This window comes from Podarcis gaigeae (assembly GCF_964106915.1).
Source record: "Podarcis gaigeae genome assembly, chromosome: 17".
NCBI lineage: Eukaryota > Metazoa > Chordata > Lepidosauria > Squamata > Lacertidae > Podarcis > Podarcis gaigeae.
The window spans coordinates 37082898-37099178 of record NC_139694.1 but is presented as its reverse complement, the minus strand read 5'-3'; the positions used below and the strand labels follow the sequence as shown (position 1 = coordinate 37099178).

Here is a 16281-nt window from a genome sequence, read left to right as displayed (position 1 = left end):
TAAGAACTCCCCCATACAGTAAAAAAGCAGGGTAGACTTTTTTGTTTTAAATTAACATTCATTTTCTTTGACTAGGAGCTGGCAACTCTCATTCATTCCTTTGTTCATTTGTTCATTCATTCAAAGGCGGCAATGCCCTCCTATGTGGGGCTGCCCTTGATGACTGCCTGGAGGTCTCCGTGCAAAGTCCCGGCTGGGGCAAATTGCTGGGAGCACATCAGTTAGGGCTCAATGTCTGCATCGGCTTCACATGACTTTCAGGACTCAATTCTGTATGCGACTTTTGATTTATAAAGGCCTTATGGCCTTCAGGCCTGCATACCTCAGAAACTGCTTTCTCTGCTTTTCATCTTTGCCTTTTCAGATCTACTGAGAGCACCTTTGTGACTGTCACAATCCAGGCACTGTGTTTGAACAGCAAGGGCGTGTACAGAGGCCTTGGTGGCTGCCCCACAGCTGTAGAAAATCCCCCTAGAGGGCTGGTCCAAATCCAAACTTTAAGACCTTATAGAGCAAGTTTGCAAAAGACTTCTATTAGCAGTCCAGGGTTCTTAATCACAAGGAAGAGGCTTCTATGTGTACCATTCTTTATTATTAATGTTGTATGTGGGATTGCTGGATAGCTGGGGGCTGCAGGCTGGGCTAGTCTAGGGGTTTGGCACACTTCTCCCTCACATGTTAGGGAATGCACGTGGGGGTGCTTGTCTCCCCACACCTATTGCTTTTGAACTTCTTATCCTACAGGTGCCACATTAATACCCATTCCATATTCGTGAGAATTTGATCTTTTTAATGTGGCAGCGCCAGCTAAAAACATCCTCATTTAGGCAAGTCTACACAGGTGGTGCTGTGGGTTAAACCACTGAGCCTAGGGCTTGCCGATCGGAAGGTCGGCGGTTCAAATTCCCGTGACGGAGTGAGCTCCTGTTGCTCGGTCCCTGCTCCTGCCAATCTAGCAGTTCGAAAGCACATCAAAGTGCAAGTAGGGAAAGTAAACGGCATTTCCGTGTGCTGCTCTGGTTCGCCAGAAGCAGCTTAGTCATGCTGGCCTCATGACCAGGAAAAAGGGCGGACAAACGCCGGCTCCCTCTGCCAGTAAAGCGAGATGAGCGCAGCAATCCCAGAGTCATTCACGACTGGACTCAACTGTCAGGGGTCCTTTACCTTTTTACCAGCTGCTTTGAAATGCTGATGTGAATTTTAACGTATTTTTGAATTTTAACCTTTGGTATGTTTTTAAAGTACTGTTGTAATTTTTTCTTGCTTTTATCTTTTTTATAAAATACTTTGGGGGTGGTGTGTTGATTTTTTACAATCAAGTGGTATATAAATTTCATGAAATTAATAATAATAATAATAATAATAATAATAATAATAAACAGTCCTACTTCTCTTTCCAAACTTCATTTTTCGAGATCTCCCCCCCCCCCCCAACTTGGGCTTGCCATCCATTTGGCATGGGGGAGTTTATAGATCCTTTCATGCACACCAAGAGCCCACAGAGGTGGCAAACTAGTGACCTTCTGTATGTTGCTAGACTACAACTCCCATCATCCCTGGACCACTGTCTATACTGGTTGGGGCTGATAGGAACTGGAGTCCAGCAAGATATCTGGAGGGCAGCAGGTTTAACAATTGCCAACTATAGAATGGGAAAGGAATTTCCCCAGGGTGGTTGTGTTTGTTTAGCTTGCTTGCTTGAGGTGGAGATTTTTACTTTTTATATATTTTTTGCCTTCTCACTTTCTGTGCGTTGCTTTTGTCCTCCTGCCTTCAGTCATCAGCAGGTATCTGCTCTGCAGGCAATGTGTTCCCTCTTGTTCTCTGTTTGCAATCTGCACTACTGGGATTAATCTCTGTGTGTGTGACAGGCTGATAATCAGGGTAGAAAAAAGCAGGCATTCTTCTCCAAACGGGTCCTGTGTGTTCTGCTAATTAACGCACAGCACTTCATGTAGTCTGTTTCCCCACTGCTTTCCTTTTTAAAAATTATTCACCAAGGTAATCCAGATCTTTCATCAAGGGGAATTTGAGCTTTTCAGAATGTAAAAACCATGCAAGTCAGAATGTAAAAACCATGCATTGCCCCCTCACTTTGGGCACTTTTCACGAAGCATGGTTCACATACTACGTCTCAATAAGGGCTAGAAATGTTTAATGAAAACTAGAGGTCTTCAAAGGTCAGCAAACTTTTTCAGCAGGGGGCTGGCCCACTGTCCCTCAGACCTTGTGGGAGGCCGGACTATATTTTGAAAAAAATATGTAAACAAATTCCTATGCCCGTCAAATAACCCAGAGATGCATTTAAAATAAAAGCACACATTCTAGTCATGTAAAAACACCAGGCAGGCCCCACAAATAACCCAGAGGTGCATTTTAAATAAAAGGACACATTCTACTCATGTAAAAACACGCTGATTCCCAGACCGTCCGCAGGCCGGCTTTAGAAGGCGATTGGGTCAGATCTGGCCCCCGGGCCTTAGTTTGCCTACCCATGTCTTAGGAGGGGAAACAGTTTCCACACTTGAACAGGGCTGCTGAGCATTCCCAGCGCTGATTGTATGTATGCAGGGAAAGAGTGAAGGAGGGGGGAGATCTGTGGCCTGGGGGGTCTCCTCCACTTCAGATTGTAATCGGATGAAGGTTGCTGTGCTAAATACCTTTGCCCTTCCCATTCATAAGGCTCTTGTGTGTGTTGCTCCCAGGGGGCTGGATTAATGATTAGGCTAAGTACTCTCCAAAGGAGAGGCGCAGCACAATGCCATTTCGCAGCCTCGCTGCCCGAAATTGCCAGGCCGGGTCTGCACAATGTGCGGCTAAGGACGTCGCCAGCAAAACACTTTCCCCGCAGTCGTGGGGAAGGGCTGGCTTATGATGGGGACGCGGACAGATGGTGCGTAGTGACCATTAACTGACTGGAAATGTAAAATGCTGTTTTTATTTTATTTGTATCCTCTCTTTTCGCTTGCTAGGAGCCTGGGGTCTTCACCTGGCTGTTTTTGTGATATTACGGGCACACGTGTGCTGGGTTGCTTGGGTGAATTGTAGAGTGGCAAGGGACCCCCAAAGGCCATCTAGTCCAAACCCCTGCAATACAGGAATCTCAGCTAAAACATCCACGACAGGTGGCCATCCAACCTCTGCTTAAAAATCTCCAAGGAAGGAGAGTCTGCCACCTTTCGTGGGAGTCCGTTCCACTGTCAAACAACTCTTACCGTCAGAAAGTTTATCCTGATTTTTAGCCAGAATCTCTTTTCTTGTGACTTGAAGCCATGAGTTTGAGTCCTGACCTCCAGAGCAGCGGGAAACAAGCTTGCTGCATCTTCCTTTTTAAAAAAAAATAAAAAAAAAATCTTCAAATTTTAAAGATTACAAGGAGAAAAAAGAAAAAAAAACAAAAAACAGAAAAAATACAAACAATTAAAAAAAAACAGATCAAACCTTTACATAACTTTCTTTCCTTTGCTTATTTCCTTGACCTCCTCACACCTCCCTTTTTTGTATTCTAGTTCAATCAGATATTTCAGCAAATCCTTTCCAGCTTTGTTTTTATCCTAATAATTTATCTTAATATACTGTAATTTTACATTCTCGTCTTTCACCAATCAAGCTTGCTGCATCTTCCATGTGGCACCCCTTTAGATATTGGAAGATGGTCTTCTTTTCTCCATTGTGCTTGGGGTCTCTTTATACTTGCTTGTTATCAGGAACTGGTGCTCTGTCCGTTAGTTGTCTGGATTTGATAGGCTGCCGGGTGGTGTTGACCCGGCTTCACCTTGTGAGTGGATGGTTCTCCATTTACATCGGTGGTGAGGAATTTGTGGTGGCCTCCATCAACCCAACCAGCATCACCGATAGCCAGGGATGATGGTGGTTGTAGTGTAGGGGTAGGCAACCTCAGGCCCATGGCGGTTGTTTAACCGGCCCATGAGCCACCCGCTCGGTAAGACCCCACGCGCTGTGCTAAACCAGCATGGCATGGGGACTCGCTTCTGTGGGGCCAGAAATCTCATTTGCGCATGCGCAGACGCCGGAAATTGTGTCTGCGCAGATGCAGATGCCGGAAATTGCGGGTGCGCGCTCAGACACACGCAATCCGGCCCACAGAGGGATCTCCACTGGAGTGAACCGGCCCAGGTGAGGTACACCTTGCCGACCCCTGTTGTAATCCAACAACATCTGGAGGGTTTCACGTTCCCCATCCCTGGTGTAGACACACAAAACGCAGAAACACCTTAAACTTTAGGACTCTGTGAGATTTGTAGAGGTAGCAGGGAAAAGTTGGCACCTGAACTTCTGGTAAGAAAGCTGCCACTGGCCATGATTCCTACAGGCGCGGAGTGGCATTGCTATCCCTTGGCGACTCTGAGGTGAAAATCCTCTGTATTTGGTGTTACGCTAGAAAACCACTTCTCTTCATATTGGAAGTTCTGATAAGGGTGGCGCTGGGATTATTTCGCAGCAAAGAGGCACCTGACTCCTACAAAAATGGCGTCTTTGGAGGCCTGTGCCTTTCCACCCTGTATAGACCTCGCTTTTGCTTTCCCCCAAACACTTTGTGGGTCCTTTCTCTGAAACCAAAGGAACAAGGCTGGCAAACACAGGGAGATGAGGGAACTGGAAGAGTTTCTGCACACGGAGAGATTGAAAAAGATTAGGGCTCTCGAACCTTCCCAAGATGATAATGATGATGGGGAGGGGGGAAAGGATCAGATAGATATCCTGATTGGTATTAGAGAAGCCAGCTGTGGGGACTGCGGTTTATCCTTCCTTGTAATGAGAGGGCTGGAAGACGCCCGATGATGCCATTCAGCATTCTGGAAACAAAGGTACAGTAGTGATTTCCTCATTCAGGGAGCTATAAAACAACATGGCCCTTTGCCAAGGGATTTTGGGAAGGCCAGCTAGTGCCAGGCAAGGACTGCAGCCCTCATCCCACAGGTGCCAGGTTAACAAAGCTGGGCTGCCATTCCAAGGGTGTGCCTTGTCCTGGGGCAATGGTTGGCTGGAGCCCAAGACTGAGTATCTGGTAGGTTCCCCCAGGTAGGGAAGGAGGGTAGGGCAAGGACGAGACAGGTAGGCCAGCATTTGATGGGAACTGCAGCGCTGCGCAACCCAAGAGATTTCTATAGGCGCTGTCCCACGTCCGTCCATTGGCAGCCAATCAGGATGGAAGGAATGGAGGGAGGGAGGGTTAAGGTGGCCTCTGTAGTTTATTTACCTCCAGGACCTGGCCTAGAGTTCCCACTTTGAATCTCACCACATTTTTAAACGGGGACTAAAAACCAAGTTTAGGTTTCAAAAAGTAAGACACAACCTGTGATTGAGGCGATGGCTGTTAGGGGGACACAAGCTAAGAGTCAAGTTCAGAATCTCTCCCGCCCCCCTCAAAAAAACTCAACCCTGTCATTGTCAAAAGCTGAAGGTGAACTCTATCACAATCTGCACTTGGGAATGGGACTGGGAAAGAAGACAGACATTTCAAAATGGCGCTGACTTGCACCATTCCCCTGTTGCTGTGTCACAGACACCATTAGATGCTGTACAGTAGTTAAGATGGTAAGCCCCTCGGGGCAGAGCCCTGCCTTGCTTCTTAATGTTAACTCTGTAAATCGCCATGTTACGTCGGTGGTGCTTTGTAAATAATAACAGCATCATTCCAAAAGGGGCAAATTGTGTTTTCTTAGCAATTTGCAGCTTCAGTGCAGGAAAAATACGATTTTCCAGGGACAGTTTTGATGGTGGAGGCAGCACTATCTGAATCCCACCCACCTCCATTTGCAGATTGTATGGGTAACCACGGTGAATACTCTGTGTTAAGACATAGTCTGGAAAAAGACCTTCAGATATGCGCTGACATCTCTTTCCCGCTTTGACGTGCTGTGCGGTTTCATCTTGCAGGGCAAACATTTTATTTATTTTCCTTCTTATAAAGTTTCACCTTCCCTCGGGTCACTGCCTGGCTGCAGGGCTGTGTGGCTCTACTGGTTGCTGCTGTCTTTGATCTTTGTGCCCCAGGCCTGGAACCAGAGTGAGAGCTAAGCAGCTGAGTCCTCTTTTTTTGGTCTTGGTTTTAATTACAACATGTCTTTTTCTTTGGGGGCTCCCTTTGGGGACACCGGCAAAGCGCCTCTGGAACAGCAGCAGACACCCTGCCCCAAAGACGAGAGGACATCTTGACAGCATTGCTTTGGGCCCTCATTGACTAACTCTTCTCTCCCCAAAAAATCTCTGCACAGGCTCAGTATTGCAGCTCTCTGGAAGAGGAAGAAGCGAAAGAACTGAAGTTATTCTCACAGCAACGAAAGCGAGAGAACCTGGGACGTGGGACTGTCCGCCTCTTCCCCGTCACCATAACCGGAGCCATTTGTGAGCAGGTATTGGGCCTCACTCTGGCACTGCCAGTGTCAACACAATTTGAGAACCAGGGCAGGGTTGAAGAATGGTTGGGAGAGAAGTCTTCAGAGCCAAGCTAGATATCTGGCAGAAGACCAGTGGGGCTGGCAGCCCAGTACGCTGCTGAACATCGAGAAAGCAGCAGCAGCAGCAGCAGCAGCACAGAGGGTCTGGGATTTTGGAGAGGGTAAGTGGCAGGTGGGAGAAACTTACTTAGCCCTTTTTCTGCTTGCCACTTCTCACTATGCGTTCCACACTCCCTGGGTCAACTTTGCCCAGCTGGCATCTCCAGACATGGCGTAGGAGACATGGTGTACTTGGGCCGAGGGGAGGAGAGCAGGGAGAAGCGGCCACTCGTGCCCTTCAAATTGTGGCCTCCTCCTCTGCCCCATACTGGTTTCTTTATTAGTTTTAACATATCATTTTCAACAGTAATTAAACATACTTTTACATCTTATACAATTTTTTTGGATTTCCATCAGTCACATCTGAAAATTTTCCAATCTAATCACTTAATATACATTTCTTAATTTCACTATTACCTTTAAATCTTATGACTAATTTCTCTTCTTTCTCTATTTTTCAATATTTCATATATTTTTCCTTACAAAACTTCTTGTAGTCCTATTAGCGTCATTTGTTGATTACAATTGCTCTTCAAATAGTTCATATATTTTTTCCAATCTTCTACAAATCTCTGATCCCGCAGGTTTCAAATCCTTCCTGTCATTTTATCTAATTCTGCGTAGTCCATTAATTTTGTCTGCCATTCTTCTTTCGTCGAGATTTCTTCTTGCTTCCGCCCCATACTGGTTTTTAGAGGGAGACATGTTAACTAAACAAAAATATTCCATCCAATGTCTAGTTTAGCACTCGCAACAGCAGATTCTCAGGGTTCAGCTCAATGTGTAGAAGCCATTAAAAAACCTCTGGTGGCTTGTTAAATCCACTGTGGCTGAACCTGAATCCAGAAGTTCAGATCTTATCAGTTGGGCTTCATAATTAGATTCATAAAGATAAAAAGGTAAAGGACCCCTGACAGTTAAGTCCGGTTGCGAATCACTGTGGGGTTGCGGTGCTCATCTCGCTTTACTGGCCGAGGGAGCCGACGTTTGTCCACAGACAGTTTTTCTGGGTCATGTGGCCAGCAGGACTAAGCCGCTTCTGGCAAACCAGAGCAGCACATGGAAACGCCGTTTACCCTTCCGCCAGAGCGGTACCTATTTATCTACTTGCACTTTTACGTGCTTTTGAACTGCTGGTTGGTAGGAGCTGGGGCCGAGCAACGGGAGCTCACCCTGTCGTGGGGATTTGAACCGCCGACCTTCCAATCGGCAAGCCCAAGGCTCAGTGGTTTAGTCCACAGCGCCACCCACGTCCATACTTAGGCCCAATTTGTGTGGTGTGAATGGTCTTTCCTGGTGCTCAGGGCCAGCATCTCTGTGTTCATGCGTGCAAGCGCTACTTAGGCTGGTCTCTTGATTCATGCTGTTCCTTCCCATGCCAGTCGTGCTGGTGCTCTAGGGAATTCTACACGAGTGGGGCTTGCATAAGTTGCTCTTTCGATGCTGAGCTTGCTTCACTGGAAGTTGAATCAGGGTTGTGATCTGTTGGCAAGGGCAGCAAATTCCAGGGTGATCCCAGAACACACCCTTGCTTCTATTCCGGGTCATTCCTGGGCCATTGTGTGTTGGTAAAGAGCTCCATTCTCCACCCATCTCTGCATGTCGGAGATAAGAATTATTGGCATGGCTCTGATTCACTCCTTGTTGTGAACCTGGACTATTGTAGCAGCTGGGATTTCTGACAGCTACTACAGTCAGTAGTAGCTGAGAGCCTCCTTCCAGCCTTCTGTTCGTGTTGCTGCCACATGCCTCCTGAGAGCCAGTGTGGTGTAGTGGTTAAGAGCGGTAGACTCGTAATCTGGGGAACTGGGTTCGTGTCTCCGCTCCTCCACATGCAGCTGCTGGGTGACCTTGGGCCAGTCACACTTCTTTGAAGTCTCTCAGCCCCACTCACCTCACAGAGTGTTTGTTGTGGGGGAGGAAGGGAAAGGAGAATGTTAGCCGCTTTGAGACTCCTGAAGGGGAGTGAAAGGCGGGATACCAAATCCAAACTCTTCTTCTTCTTCCTCGCCCTCTCATGTTGGTGGATGACAGTTCCCATCGGTCCCAGTGAACATGGTTGCAGGGGGGAGTTACAGCCCCCCAAGCAACTGGAGGGCACCATGCTGGCAGACGCTGCAGTAGGCAGTGTGTTATGGCTCCTGGATTCTGTGTGTGTGTGTGTGTGTGCGCGCGCGCGCACACGCACACACACACACACACACACACGTGGCAATTGCCCAAGAAAGTTATGAAGGTAGCTCTGTTCCACTGTATTTGCATTCTGTGATACACAGGAAGGGTTGGTCTCTAAAAAATTTGGAAGAGGAAATATGTGGGCTGTGAGTTGCACCTCCCACATGGAAATTTTGAATTTTGGCTCCTGATACAAGAGGAGAGTTAAAATACATTGGAGGAGCAACAGCAACATCTAGTGTTCAGATGAGGTACTTGGCTCTTTTAATACACACAAAAATCCCAACCCTCGGCTCTGTTCTTCTCTTTTTTATTTAAATCTTGTTGATTGCCTTTCAGCGAAAATTCTCAAATGAAACAAGAAATGTTTAGAAACACAAACTGTGCACAAAAGCAATAGAGCAGCAACAAGGTCATTTCAGAGCACACTCACCCTCATAAAACTTCCTGTGTAAACCAAACTGTTTTTGTGAGCAGCCCTGGAAGAAACATGGCTTCCTAATGGAGGGTGACAGTTGTGGTGCCACCCCTGAGGAGGCCCTGCCGTGAGCCTTGGGGAGTCTTATTTCTGAAGAGGAAATGCCCCTCTCTGAAGGCCTCTAGTCTCATAGGTTTATATGGGAGAAAACAGTAGCATGGTTAGGGCCTTGTCTGATTTATGGCACTCTGGCGAATAAGCAGCACCTTGAATTAAAAGTCTCGAAAGGTGACCACTGCCTTGAACAGTTTGGGTTTAAAGCAGAGATAGAGAACCTGTGGCTTCTGTAACGTATTGTGGTGCTTCAAACCCTTTGCAAAGTGATATGTAAGTCTTAAGTGCTCTTGGTTTCTCTTCCCTTGGCAGTGCGGGAAGCAGATATGTGGTGGGGACATTGCAGTCTTTGCCAGCCGGGCTGGGCATGGCGCCTGCTGGCACCCACAGTGCTTTGTTTGCACCACCTGCCGGGAACTCCTCGTTGACCTCATCTACTTCTACCAAGGCGGCAAGATCTACTGTGGGCGTCACCACGCCGAGCGCCTCAAACCGCGATGTGAGGCCTGCGATGAGGTGAGGGTTTGTGGCAGACACTCCGAAGGCCACAGGGTGGGGATATTGGATGGATGGATGGGTGGGTGAATGGATGGATGGATAGATACTAGGGTTGCCATAAATCTGGAATTTCCTAGAGATACCCAGAATACAGTGGTGCCTCGCAAGACGAAATTAATTCGTTCCGCGAGTTGCTTCGTCTTGCGATTTTTTTGTCTTGCGGAGCGCGGATTCCCCGGGTATTAACGGCTTTAAGAAAAAGGAAGCAAACCCGCAAGACGTTTTCATCTTGCGAAGCAAGCCCATAGGGAAATTCGTCTTGCGAAGCAACTCAAGAAACGGAAAACCCTGTCGTCTTGCGCGTTTTTCGTCTAGCGAGGCATTCGTCTTGCGGGGCACCACTGTACTGCAGTCGGAAGCAGTGTCTGGGCAGAAATCGGCAAAAAACAAAAAAGTGTTGGTGCTGACCTTTAAAGCCCTAAACGGCCTCGATCCTGTATACCTGAAGGAGCGTCTCCACCCCCATTATTCTGCCCGGACACTGAGGTCCAGCGCCGAGGGCCTTCTGGCGTTTCCCTCGCTATGAGAAGCCAAGTTACAGGGAACCAGGCAGAGGGCCTTCTCAGTAGTGGCACCCGCCCTGTGGAACGCCCTCCTACCAGATGTCAAAGAGAACAACTACCAGACTTTTAAAAGACATCTGAAGGCAGCCCTGTTTAGGGAAGCTTTTAATGTTTAACAGACCACTGTATTTTAATACTCTGTTGGAAGCCGCTCAGAGTAGCTAGGGAAACCCAGCCAGATGAGCAAGGTATAAATAATAAATTCTGTTCTATTCTATTCTAAAATGCCTGGGAAAATCCATAAGTATGGCAACCCATGTCGGTCCAGATTTTCACTTTTTGAAAGATGGCAGTCCTGATACACACACACGCACTCACACACACACGTTTTGAGATTTCTTCTCCAAATTGTGCACCAGGTCGCATGCTTTTATGCCAGATGTTGATCAGACCTACTTTTGCTGAGTCAAGAAGCAAATTTTTATTTCAGTTTTAAATGATTTAACCCAACGCAGAATGTTAGGAGATATGACTGTGGGACAGGGGGGTGATGACTAATTTTTAGTTTTAAAAGCAAAAATTGGGCACAGGTTCACCACCCCTGGATGTCATTAGTTATTATGACGGAAGGGAAAGCTGAGAAAGGGCGAAGAGGAACAAGTGCCCTCCTGGGTATTTTTGTACCCATATATATATATGGGTCCACACACACACACACACACTTTTTTGCTTACTTGTGGCATTTTTATGCCACTCCACAACATTTCTGGGTGGCTTACAATGAAAACCAATGTAAATATAAAGCACAAAAGCGTGAAATCGGAACTACAGTGGTGCTCCGCAAGACGAATGCCTTGCAAGACGAAAAACTCACTAGACGAAAGGGTTTTTCGAGGTGCTTCGCAAGACGAATTTCCCTATGGGCTTGCTTCGCAAGACGAAAACGTCTTGCGGGTTTGCTTCCTTTTTTGTAAAACCGTTAATACCCGGGGAATCCACGCTCCGCCAGACGAAAAAATCGCAAGACGAAGCAACTCGCGGAACGAATTAATTTCGTCTTGCGAAGCACCACTGTACATCTCCCTAGAAAGTGTAGTGATGGCCTTTTACAGTGTTGGCGGTAAAGGGGTTTTGACCAATTCATGGAGGATAAAACCTCCATTATCAGAGGAAGTCAGCCTCTGAATACCATTAGTTGAGAGTTACAAGTTGGGATAGAGCCGCTGAGCTCGGGTTCTGCTAGGGTGGGCCTTTGGCCTGATCCAGCTGGACTCTTCTTAATCTTAAAATAAGGGACTTTTTGGCTTAACTCATTTAGTATCTACACCTGCCATCCCATTTCTGCAACCTTGCCTTTTGGGAAAGCCTTCAAGACTCAAGTCATATTTGCCCTTGTTTCCTTGATGGATCATAATCATGTCATTGGAATTTGGAGTCTGTTTTTATTTCTATGACTGTTTCATTCTTGATTTTAGTAATGCTGATTTTTAAAAAAACACCTGTCGTTTTTATTATTGTAAACCACTTCCAGGGAGGAACCAAAGGGAAAGAGGTGTGTATTTCAGGTTCCCAAACCTCCCTGGCAGAGCAGATTTCTACGTGTTCAGAAAGGGCACTTGCTATAGCTCTCCTGGGACGTTACTTCATGAAGAGGCAGTAACTGTTTGCTGTGCCTTGAGTTCCAGAAGGGATTTTCTGGTTGGCTTAATGCCGTTGGGCTCCCCTCCCCCACATTTTCCTCTTTGCCCCTTGGCTCACTTGTCTGAGTTGCTCAAAGTTGTTGTTTTGCATGTCAGTGGGATTCCCCACAAAGGGCTGCAGGCGCCTGCCTTCTGTTTACTTCCCTCCCCGCTGACTTGTGGCTCCCTTTCTTGCCCTGCCCAACAGATTATCTTTGCAGACGAATGCACAGAGGCTGAAGGCCGCCACTGGCACATGCGCCATTTCTGCTGCTTCGAGTGCGAGGAGGCGCTGGGTGGGCAGCGGTACATCATGCGCCAGAGCCGCCCCTACTGCTGCCGCTGCTATGAGAGCCTCTACGCAGAGTACTGTGACGCCTGTGGCGAGCACATTGGTATGGATGCCCAGAGCTATTTTGAATAGGCGGGTGCTTTCTGCACAGTTTATTTGGCAGAACTAAGGTTTCCAGGTGGACTTTTTGTAAGAAATGGGGCAATAGATGAGATGGGCACTGGGCAAGGGGGGAGTTTGGGAAGAGGGTTCTCCTGGGGGGCCATTTGTGGGTTCCTTTTTATGAATTATCAGATAATTGGATCAGGCTATGCTTCATGTGGGACGCGGGTGGCGCTGTGGGTTAAACCACAGAGCCTAGGGTTTGCCGATCAGAAGGTTGGCGGTTCAAATCCCCGCGACGGGATGAGCTCCCGTGACTCGGTCCCTGCTCCTGCCAAACCTAGCAGTTCAAAAGCACGTCAAAGTGCAAGTAGATAAATAGGTACCGCTCCGGCGGGAAGGTAAACGGTGTTTCCGTGCGCTGCTCTGGTTCACCAGAAGTGGCTTAGTCATGCTGGCCACATGACCTGGAAGCTGTACGCCAGCTCCCTCGGCCAATAAAGCGAGATGAGCGCCGCAACCCCAGAGTCGGCCACGACTGGACCCAACGGTCAGGGTTCCCTTTACCTTTATGCTTTACGGGGAAGGAAGGCAAGGTTTGTCTCCAGAACATGGTTTCCATGCCAGGACTCAGTCAACTTGAATACTGAGTTTGCAGAGTGTTTCTTTAGCATTGGGAAAACTCAGTTACAGCTGCGGTGCAGCCACAGACAGCTGCAATGGGAAAAACTCCCAGCAGTGGCAGACTTTGGGGTTTAGAATTTCAGCAGCGCCCCGTGAGATGCCAAAATTTGGCGCCTCTCACCTTGCAGTGTTTGTCATTGTTGTGGTGAGCTCTCGGTGCCCAGGGCGGGCAAAAACCTGTCACACTCCCCCGAAACTCACCTTTGCTCCCAGCCCAGAGATGACGTGATTCCCAGATAGGGCGGATTTGATTTAAATCAAATCAATTTAAATCATGTTTTAAATCTCAATTTAAATCATTAGTCAGTAAGACTTAATTTAAATCATTAGGCAGTAAGACTTGATTTAAATCATTTTTTTAACAGAAAGATTCATTCTTGCTGGTATAATCTTAATATTTACAACCTGATGAAGGTTTCATTTTTGGAATAATAAATTTTCAGAGTAGTTTTTACAGTTATATCCAAAATTACAGATTTGGTTATACTATTAGAAATACATAGATAATTGTCAGGGTTTCAGAGACAGAGAGCGAGGGGGAAGGGTCCCAGGGTGATGAGGAGGAGGACGACAACGACCCGAGGTTGTCTCAGAGTCCGTCAAGCGATTCGGAGGATTCCCAAAAGGGAGCCCCCCTGGGCAGGCCGAGGGGCGATAGAGGGGGAAGCAGTCAGAAGCAGGAGAGCGGAGGGGGAACCCCCAGTGGGAGTTGGAGATCGGGACCGGCTCCTCTGTCGGAACGGAGTGGAAGGGGTGGAGTTACCAGTGTGTCAGAAAGAGCAGAACAGGAAACAAAGGGGGGAAAGAGTTCGGAGCAAGACGTCCTGCCGGGAGGGGTGGAGAGTAGCACCGAGAGCAGCGTAACTGTCGAAAGGAAGGTCAGAGGCAACGTACGCGCGCCAAGTTCAAATGTGGAGGCGCGCGGAAGTGAGGAGAGTCCTGGGGAGGAGCCTGGTCCCAAAGCGCGAAGGAGGGGGGAGCAGGCGTCGGAGGACTCAGCCTCTGGGGAGTCCCGGAGGGAGGGAACACAGGGGGGCAGGAAGACCCTGCGGAAAAGGAAGGAGAGGAAAAGGTGGAGCAGTACAAGCCTCTTAAACTGGTGCAGAGGCGGGACGGATTCAGAGGGGACTTCTACGATCTAAGAGTAACAGATCCGGAGCCACGGAGCTTGGATGTAATGCCAACAATGTGCTTCAATAAAACCTTTTGTATATAACTTGGACTGGACTTTGGTCTCTTGTGAGCTGGGACCACGGGTGGCTCTGACAATAATTATGAAATTATTGTGAGGTTTAATAAGTTAACTGTGTATATTTGGACTAAAACAGTAACATTATAGCATATGTATCTATGTTTGTTAACTGATGTGGTTAAACATTTGTTGTTGTTTTTTTAAAAAAACTTAGACTGAGTTTTAGCACACATGAAAAACTTAAAACAAATCCTTATTTCCAGATGAATAGCCTTTGGACTATAATGTAACTTAAATGGAAAAATTTCTTTAGAAAGATTTTTCCTCCAAAAGCATTTTATTTTAAAAATACAATTTAAATTTTAAAAAAATCTGATTTTCTTTTAAAAAAAACAACTGATGTAAATAAAAATAATCTGATTTTGTTTTTGTTTTTTTAAATCACTGATTTTTATCCACCCTGTCCCCAGATCTTTGATTGTGTGCTTGTGTAGTAATGAAGCACTGACCTGTCCCCTGGTTTGGCCTTTTCCTTTCCCTGCAGGCATTGACCAGGGCCAGATGACCTACGAGGGCCAGCACTGGCATGCCACAGATGCTTGCTTCAGCTGCTCCCGCTGCCACCAGCCCCTGCTGGGGAAACCCTTCCTCCCCAAGCAGGGCCAGATCTTCTGCTCTCGGGCCTGCAGCCTGGGCGAGGACCCCAACGGCTCGGACTCCTGCGACTCGGCTTTCCAGAGTGCCCGCTCCCAAGATTCCCGGCGAGCCAGCTGGCAGCAACGGCGGGTTCAGGCCCAGCGCTCGCCCTCCTCCTCCTCCCATGTCGCCCGCTCCATTTCCTTTGGAGGGCAGCCGGCACCCGCTAGTTCGGCCCCGAGGATCCGAAGGAGCTGGAGCGGCTTATCTGGAGCAGGGGAAGAGGTGCCGACGGAAACAGAGGAGCTCTCGGATCCAGATAGCAACGGCTCAGGCTGCAGCCAGAGTTGTGAGGAGCCCGTCAAATGCACCTCTCGGGGTACTTCCACTTGCCCACCACCAGCCGTGGACCAGGAGCCAGGAACAGGTGAGGCAGAACCAAGTGTGTTGGTAGATTTTTTGGGAGGGAACGTGGCATCTTATCACCACCACAAACTTCTGGATGTTATTTGGGAAGGCCTTCCCTTGAGGCTGACCCATGACCCAGAAACTCCAGCGGGTGCAGAAAGCCGCGGCGAGACTCCTTACGGGGTCCTCGCCGCGGGATCACATTCACCCGGTGCTATACCAGCTGCACTGGCTCCCGGTGGAGTCCAGGGTCAGGTTTAAGGTGCTGGTTTTAACCTTTAAAGCCCTATACGGCCTAGGACCCTTGTACCCACGGGACTGCCTCTCCTGGTATGTCCCACGGAGGACCTTATGGTCTTCAAATAAAAACATCTTGGAGATCCAGGGCCACAGGGAGGTTAGGCTGGCCTCAACCAGAGCCAGGGCTTTTTCAGCCGTGGCCCCGATCTGGTGGAACGCTCTGCCACAAGAGACTAGGGCCCTGCGGGACTTGATATCTTTCCACAGGGCCTGCAAGACAGAGCTGTTCTGCCTGGCCTTTGGCCAAGGCACAGTCTGACCCCCCCTCCTTTTGTAATCCTCATAGAACTCTAGCCCAATGGTTGCCATTAATTTGACTCTGAATTGATTTTAGAATGAATTGATTTTAGAATGTATTTCAATTAAATGATTATGATTTTTTTGTAAACTGTGTTATTTTTACTGTTGTTAGCCGCTCTGAGCCTGGCTTCGGCTGGGGAGGGCGGGATATAAATAAAATCGTAAATTGTAAATTGTAAAATTATTATTACAGTCATACCTCGGGTTGAAGTAGCTTCGGGTTGAGTGTTTTCGGGTTGTGCTCTGCATCGACCCGGAAGTAATGGAATGCGTTACTTCTGGGTTTCACTGCTCGCGCATGCGCAGACGCTCAAAATGACGTGGCACGTATGCGTGGAAGCAGCAAATCACGACCCGTGCAGGCGCACAGACGCAGGTTGCGTTCGCTTCAGGATGCGA

At 47.9% G+C, this 16281-nt stretch overlaps 1 protein-coding gene and 1 long non-coding RNA gene across 4 annotated transcripts in view; both read left to right on the top strand.

Moving 5' to 3' along the window:
- LOC310835343 overlaps nucleotides 1–16281 on the top strand; it is a 233228-nt gene that overhangs the window by 103914 nt on the left and 113033 nt on the right. The window lies entirely within an intron of this gene.
- PRICKLE3 (prickle planar cell polarity protein 3) overlaps nucleotides 1–16281 on the top strand; it is a 36391-nt gene that overhangs the window by 18476 nt on the left and 1634 nt on the right. For both annotated transcript variants that reach the window (XM_083718980.1, XM_083718979.1), the window contains exons 5-8: nucleotides 6240–6377; nucleotides 9541–9744; nucleotides 12177–12363; nucleotides 14783–15301. In XM_083718980.1, the coding sequence (XP_083575106.1) occupies nucleotides 6240–6377; nucleotides 9541–9744; nucleotides 12177–12363; nucleotides 14783–15301 (1048 nt within the window). The remainder of the gene's footprint in view (nucleotides 1–6239; nucleotides 6378–9540; nucleotides 9745–12176; nucleotides 12364–14782; nucleotides 15302–16281) is intronic.